At 36.1% G+C, this 8114-nt stretch overlaps 1 protein-coding gene across 5 annotated transcripts in view; it reads right to left on the reverse strand.

The window, feature by feature from the left end:
• LOC107692786 (YLP motif-containing protein 1-like) overlaps positions 1–8114 on the reverse strand; it is a 26588-nt gene that overhangs the window by 9973 nt on the left and 8501 nt on the right. For all 5 annotated transcript variants that reach the window (XM_016491987.1, XM_016492004.1, XM_016491980.1 and 2 more), the window contains one exon: positions 118–272. In XM_016491987.1, the coding sequence (XP_016347473.1) occupies positions 118–272 (155 nt within the window). The remainder of the gene's footprint in view (positions 1–117; positions 273–8114) is intronic.

Here is an 8114-nt window from a genome sequence, read left to right on the forward strand (position 1 = left end):
TTTTTTTATTACAGTTTCCAATATTGGGGTGTTCAATTTTCAATTAAAATACTTTTCAACTAAAACAAAATGTTTGCTGTACTGCTAGTGATGCAGGAAAAATTAGTTCAAACAGACCTTCTCATGGATTTCCTGTGTTGACTGAGCGTCACAGAACGCCACAGTGGCCAAATCCTTCAGGATGGGCATCTCTACGGTACAGTCCCTCCCGTCCAGCAGAGCGACCAGCGGCCGAGGATGCATTGGACCGTTCATGATTTGCGGCCTTATACCTGCAAAGAGAGAGAGAGAGAAGCATGAACTTCCCATTTGCCCCCCTGCCATGTGTCTTGTTGTCATTGAGATTACAGCATTTGGGCAGAGTTATGAATACATTTCATTTAATAGCCTTTGGGGAAACATCTTGCTCTCTGCTTTCTGTCTTTTCACTCTCCACCATCTATTTAAAAAGGACTTCAAATGAGAATTATTTACCAGAGCATTATTAAAAAATAATTGTGTGGGAGATGTTAAGGCAGAGTTGGGTCTCTTGGAGGGAAGCGCAATGGATGCGAGATATCAGGGGTCTGGCACGCTTTAAATGAGCAGTGGACACATCAAACAGAAACACAAATGACATGCTGGAGCGATCGCTACATCAGAGAGGGAGAAATCAGAGATGGAAGGACAGACGATTGGGCTCTCAGAAGACACACACACACACACACGCACTCCTTCATGTAGGTGCTCTACCAATCAATGTTCACAAAACTGTGCCGACTGTTCATTTTCCAACCCATAAACAATTTCAGAGCTCTAAAAGCTTTTTTGGACAAAAACAACGAAGATAAACTTAAACTCTGTGATTTTTAAACAAACAGAGCCTGAGCCGAGCAGTACACGACCATTATCCAATCAGAGACCAGCAGGGGAATTATCCAATAAGAGAGCGGCAAGGGAAATCTCGGCCCTTCGGCCATTCTCCACGGGCATCTCCACATTTACTCTGATCACAGAGGACAAAAGATCCCGACAAAACATCGATTTCTGAGATGAGAGGCTTTTTATTTGTTATTGCTATCACAAAGGCTTTCCAGTTTTCTCCCAGCGAGGATACATTTTTTACATACCCTCAATTTTGTTTCAAAACCCATGACATTCTCTCTTCCTTGGAACACAGCTCCAAAGAGTTTTTATTTTTTTTATATTTTCCATTTGCATTTTAATTTCAGTTAAAAATTTTGTAATTTTTTGTGTTGTAATTTTTAGTTGCTATAGTTTTTTATACGTCATATTTCAGTTTTATCTTTAGTTATTTTAGTACATCAATAAAACTGAAATAGCTGATTTATAGCTGATTTTTTAAATATATTTATAAAACATTTTATTTTTTTTAATATTGCATTTTATTTTCAGTCAACATTTATTTTAAGTAATGAAAATGTTTATTTTTATGGTTTTGATTTTAGTTTCCGTTTTAGTTAACTATGATAACCCTGCACACTATGAAAAGAAAAATAATTGTTTTAATAATTTTATTAATTTTTAATAGTTAATTTTTCATACAATGCTGTCAGATTTCTTGTTTTAAGCATAAACTCACTTAATTTTGTTAAATTAAGTTATTTGTAAATGTGAAAATACTAAGAATTTTTTTTTTTTTGCAGTGACCAATACTGAACACTATTGGTTCTTGCATGTCATGTGACCAATCACAATGCGGAAAGATCAAATTTACGTTATATTTAAGAGCTACAGGCTAAGAGAAGCAAACAATAACTTAAATTTTGGTCTGTTTGTAATAAATCTGAATATTTCCTATTAGCACAGACTACTTTTAGGGTGCCTTTTTTGGAGCAGTATATGATGGCTTTTGTTAAACAGAAAAAGCAGCATGAACATTTTACCAAACATCTCCATTTGTGTTCCATCATAAAGTTTGAAAGAACACAAAGGTAAGTAAATAATGACAGATTTTTTAGTTTTGAGTGAACTATCCCTGTAATGCATGTGAAACTAATGAGAGTAGAGCAAGCGAGCGAGCGAGAGAAATGTAATACTCTCTTTGAAATCCCATGAACAATAAAACTCTGTAAAAACAAAAGGAAATGAGGAGATTTTTCCATGGAGCCGCATTGAAGTGGATCTGTGTGTGTGTCTGTGTGTTGTAATATGGCACATCACACCGTATGTGTGAGTTTCCCCACCTCTTGCTTAGGTGTGCCGTTGTGATTTTAATAAGTGTGTGTGTATGTGTGTGAGTGTGTGTGACAAGCAATCTTGGATAAAAAAAAAATAAATAAATAAATTAAAAAACCGGCAGCCAAGTGCCTCACTTCACTGTCAACTGCTGCTTGTGGTTACCAAGCAACCTCATTTCTCACCGTCACACAATAAATACACACACAAACACACATGCATGCACAAACAACAAAAAAATCTTTCTGAAATGCAAAACACACGTTTTTGCTCCAAATCAAATAGACGCTTGCAGGAAAATCAGTTAAAACAGTCAGATCACTGAAAGGCAGCCCAGGACCTGAAATAAACCAGGTGCATGTGTGAGTGTCTAATAAGAGTGTATCTGTGCTGCGTCACTTTTTCTTCTCTCTCCACCCCACCTGATCTATTAACCAGGGATTTGGCTGCCAAACACACACACTAATAATAAGGAGTCAGGCGCACAATACACTGTGTGTCACAGACAGCAGCCAAGACATGCGCTTGTGACACCACTGAGAACTGTGCACACACCACACACACACATATGCATGCATGCAAACACACACTCCCACACGCACACTTATTCTTTTGGCCGATTTCGGAAACATGCGTCTTGCCTGGAAAATGCTGCCTCCACATTCCTCCCATGAAGAGCAGCCCAAAAAACGGGGGAGAAAAAAAATGGAGGGAGGTGGCAGAGAAAAAGCGTTCTCCTCTGATTGTGTCCTGGGGGTCTCTCCCTCCTCTCGCTGTCTGTCTGTCGCACGCTCACTCCCCCATATGTGGGTAAGCGGAGATATCTGCTCGTCTTTGGTCAGTCGGTCAGCAAGGGAAGCGTTCAGAGATGGACAGAAGAGCCTTTTGTTTTCATTCCTTGTTCTAGCCTCTCGCTCTTGGTTAGTCCATCTTGACTGCCGTTTTCATTCCCCTCTTGTCTCATTTTAGAACAAACCCCTCAAGGTGAAAAAGGAGAGGAATAATTATGCCTGGCAGAGTCGAGGAGAGTCACGGAAAGAGGGAGAGGGTCAAAAATTCCCACACAAGTGCCAGTGCAAACCAGTTGTGCCGTTCCACTCCTCACGCTTCCAATCACTCCCCCTTCCGTTGCTCTTTTTTTTTTCTTCGACCCACTCCTTTTTTTTCCCCTCAACTGCACTCCCTGCTCTCAAATTTATGATTTGGAGACCACAGTGGTTAGAGACTGCCAGCCTCTCCCTTCCACTCACATCTCTCCGCCTGCTTTTCTTTCTTTTATTTTCTCTTGCTCTTTCTGCCTCTATTTTATTTGCCCGCCCTCTATGCTAGAAAATTAGTCACTTCTGACTGTTAAAATGGTATTTATTTGGATTATGTAATGTGAACACCGTATGTGTGTGTGTGTGTGTGTGTGTGTGTGTGTGTGCTCTGTGAAAGAAGCTAAATAAAAGGTTAAAGAAAAACAGTGAAACGAACAAACAGAAATGAAAAAATGACCAAATTAACAAATAAAAGAACAAGTGAAAAAAACAAACAAAAGAACAAATAAATGAATGGAAGGACATCAAAGTAATGAAAGAAAGAAACAACTTAGAAAAAAAGAGAAAGACTTACATTGGAACAAACTAATTAAAAACAAACAGATTAATACACATAAAACAAAGGAACAAACAAACGAAAGGAAAAAAAACTACTGAATGACCAAACAAACAAACAAGGAATGATTGAAAGACTGATAGATTGAAACATTGACTGATTGATTGATTGATTGATTGATTGATTGATTGAAATCAAGTAATGAATCAATAAACAAATATATGCTTGAAAAAAAAAAATGTTTGAACAAACAAACGAGCCAACAAACAAAAAGGAAAAAAATCAACTAAAAGGTCCTAAAAAAAACAAACAAACAAAAACAAATAAATAAATAAAAAAACATCAAACTACTGACCAAAAATGAAAAATAATGAATGAATGAATGAATGAATGTCAAATTAATGAAATAAACATAAAAAAATGCATGTGAATAAACAAATAAAATGAAAAGAAAAAACAACTAGGCCTAACAAAGTAATGACCAAACAAACAAGGAAAAGAACAAATGAATGAATGAAAAACAAATGAAAAAAGAACCAAACTAAAAAAAAAAAAAGAATGAAGAAAATATGAACAAACTAACGTCCAAACAATGAACATAATAAATGAATGAGCATCAAATGAATGAAAGAACAAACAAATCAATGTTTAAACAAGCAAATGCACCAACAAAAAAGAACGAACAAATGAATGAAAGAACGAACTTTAAATGAATGAAAGAATAAATAAATCAACAAATGAAAGGACAAACTATAAAATGTGACCCTGGAGCACAAAACCAGTCTTAAGTCGCTGGGGTATATTTGTAGCAATAGCCAAAAATACATTGTATGGGTCAAAATTAGTGATTTTTCTTTTATGCCAAAAATCATTAGGATATTAAGTAAAGATCATGTTCCATGAAGATATTTTGTAAATGTCCTACTGTAAACATATTAAAACTTAATTTTTGATTAGTAAAATGCATTGCTAAGAAATTAATTTGGACAACTTTAAAAGGCGATTTTCTCAGTATTTTGATTTTTTTGCACCCTCAGATTCCTGATTTTCAAATAGTTGTATCTCGGCCAAATATTGTCCTATTCTAAAAGACCATACATCAATGGCAAGCTTATGTATTCAGCTTTCAGATGATGTATAAATCTCAATTTCGAAAAATCGACCCTTATGACTGGGTCCAGGGTCACAAATGAACAAACTAACCACCAAAACAAACAAGCAAACTAAGTAATGACCTAATGAACACTAAATGAATGAGAACAAATGAAAGTAAACAAAGCGTACTGCATAGTGCAGACAGACACAAAGACATGTAGCTGCTCACGTTGTAGCTGAATGAGTGATTTTAAGCCCAAACAAACACACACCGTCACAGTGGCCAATAAATGCCGTCCCAAATCACTTAACAGGATTTCCAGTGAAAGTCAAGACATTCACCAAACTTTTCAGAAAACACACACACACAGAAAGGAATTTAAGGCTGTTGAACAGTCACCACATGAGCACATAACGCACAGCTGGTCATCACAGAGGAACCAGATCAACACAATTAGTTTGACAACACAATATCAGCCTTACAAGGGACTTACCATGAAAGACATTTAAAATTAAACAGTATGTAAGACCTACCAGGGCTCCAGACAAAAAATTAATAAAAATCAGAGTTTATGGACATCGAATGGTTATTGTTTACAAGCTTTACACGTTTTCATGAGACATTTCAGTAAGATGTATTGTAGGTTATGTTATGTCCATTCACGTTTATTTCGTACTATAGTTGTAACGAGAAAGTTATGATGGGTTCCCGTGCCGCTTGAACTGAGGTGCTAAAGCAATCGCTCATGCCACATCAAGGAGCGCCAAAACGGTATTTATTGTTTGAATTCGGTTATGGATTTATTAAAAGGTAACAGAGCAAAACGCTTATTGCAATTACTGGAGGGCAAGTGCACTACAAATAATATGAAGTTCACACATTAACAGAACACCGTATATGGACTAAAGATCTTGATAACAAGAAGCCATATTAGTATTGATTATAAATGAGAATTGTTAACGATATTGCTAATGTCCACACAGCTGACAGCTTTACCTGTTGTAGTTCGAGAACTGAACTGAGCTGAACAATGACATCACTGAATCAACAATGAACTGACTTTAACTGATAAACTGACTGTTTTCTATTGTCCTCTTGCATGATCAGCACACGTTTTCCCTGTTTAACACTGTAAAGCTGCTTTGACACAATCTGTATTGAATAAAGAGCTATATAAATAAAGGTGACTTGACTAGTTTGTTCAAATTGTGCATGATATTAGACACTGCTTTTCTGCACTTGTACTTCGCACGTCTCCGTCATTTTTGATCTCTCTCATGCTGCCACAACTGGAGCGGCTTTTAGCAGGTGTTCGGCAGAGATGAGGACTGTTTTTCCTTACGTCAACATAACCAAAGATCTGATTGCAAAACAATCAGGAAAAAATGCATTACATGCAAATTTTGAAATCATAACATCTAAATGTATATAGTCGCCACTGGCGATCTCAGCAAAAATATTAATCGCAAATTAATATTTTTGGTCGCAAATGCAACCGTTTTAGGCGCAGTCTGGAGCACTGCATATTATTACTGTTTAGGGCACTGCTTACGGCAATTATCAAATCACAAATTAAATAAATATGTGCACTGTGTGTTTCAGAGTGAAGCGCAGCACCGTGTTCATTTACACGCAAACTGCTCCACACAAACTCATCTTGGCATGCATTCTGAGTTTGGGGTCTATGGTTTATTGTTTGAAAATAAATGAAGACAGCCATAAATATTAGTTATGTAATGTTACAATTGTAAAATTTTCCAAGAGTAAAAATTATTAATTTGCTAAATATAAAAAAAAAAAATAAAAAAAAAAATAAAAAAAATATTATTGTTATTTATTAATAATAATAATAATTTTATAGTCACAACATTTTGCAGCCCTACAAACAAGAACAGAAAACCTGGAGTTTTAAATAAATAATTTTTTTAAATTTATTAATTCATTCAATTTTTATTATAAAAATCACAATTATATTTTCCCCCAAAATCATGCTGACCAAGAATATGGCTTCTTTAAATTCTATTGAATTACTTTAAGACTGAAATATGTTATTTCTGTGCAACAAAAAAAGAAATGCAAAAATTATAACCGTTTTCATAACCTGTTTTAAACACCTGTCCATTCTTAACTGTTTGGACAAACAGGTTCTTCCAGGCAAAACTCAGATTGCAATTTCGTTTGGTGATGAAATGACACTTTTCGCCTTACGTATGTTATTACAGAATAACATAGTGATGGGTAAGCAAACCTGGTGTGGTGACCAAACAAGAGAAAACAAACATCATTTTAACACAGATAATTAGCACAGCATTCAATCTTCATTCTCACCCTCTTGAAGCGAACACACACTCACACACAGTAGATGTGATCTCTCTCACTCGGTTTCGTTCCCCAAAATACTTTTTCCCCCTCTATTCATTAGTTTCACATTCTCTCGCTCCCTCCTTCTGTCAGTTCTCTATATGACAGGAGCCATCTGGCTTTCCAGAACGAGAGATTGGACCAGGGAACGAGAGGTTTACAATGCACACACACATACACACACAGCTGTGTTTTGTTACACTAAAGACAGAGGCTCTTTATGAGGTGACAGTGCTTAACATTAGGGATAGAGTTACAGCAAAAACAGACACACATTTATGCACAAACAAACACACATGGTTATATAAAAAAAAAAAAAAACGCTGAGGAAACCATGATGCACAAGAATGATTCATTGATGCATGCTACTGTCACCAATTGCTCTTATTTTCAACTCCTTCAACCACCTGACTCTATTTTCATAGGCAACACCCACTTTTCACAATACAATCAATTCCCAAAGTCCCAGTCTACCTTTTTTCATTTAATTAGGAAATACGTCACATCACGTAAGCAAAATAGGTTGCAAACATCAGTAGTATACACAATGACTTGAATTAGTTTCTTTGAGCAGATGTACACATAAAAGTATGTCTTTGCAGGTATAGAAATTCACACAAAATACAAAGCATCAGACAATTCTTTCATGTCTTTTTTCTTCTATAGTTTGCATTGAATTAAAGTGCTAAACAATTTCAGGCCTGTCCAACATCTGTGTCAGTTTGCGCTGTCTGTGTTCATACAGAGATCTGCCTCTCCATCTACGAGTGAAACTCAATCTCCGTGACCTTTTCATTTTCTCACAATGAATAATTCACCGGGACCTGTTTGCTATCTCACATTGTCACATACACACACTCTCACACACACACACACACACACA

Source organism: Sinocyclocheilus anshuiensis, unplaced genomic scaffold (assembly GCF_001515605.1).
Source record: "Sinocyclocheilus anshuiensis isolate Anshui unplaced genomic scaffold, SAMN03320099.WGS_v1.1 scaffold261, whole genome shotgun sequence".
Lineage (NCBI taxonomy): Eukaryota > Metazoa > Chordata > Actinopteri > Cypriniformes > Cyprinidae > Sinocyclocheilus > Sinocyclocheilus anshuiensis.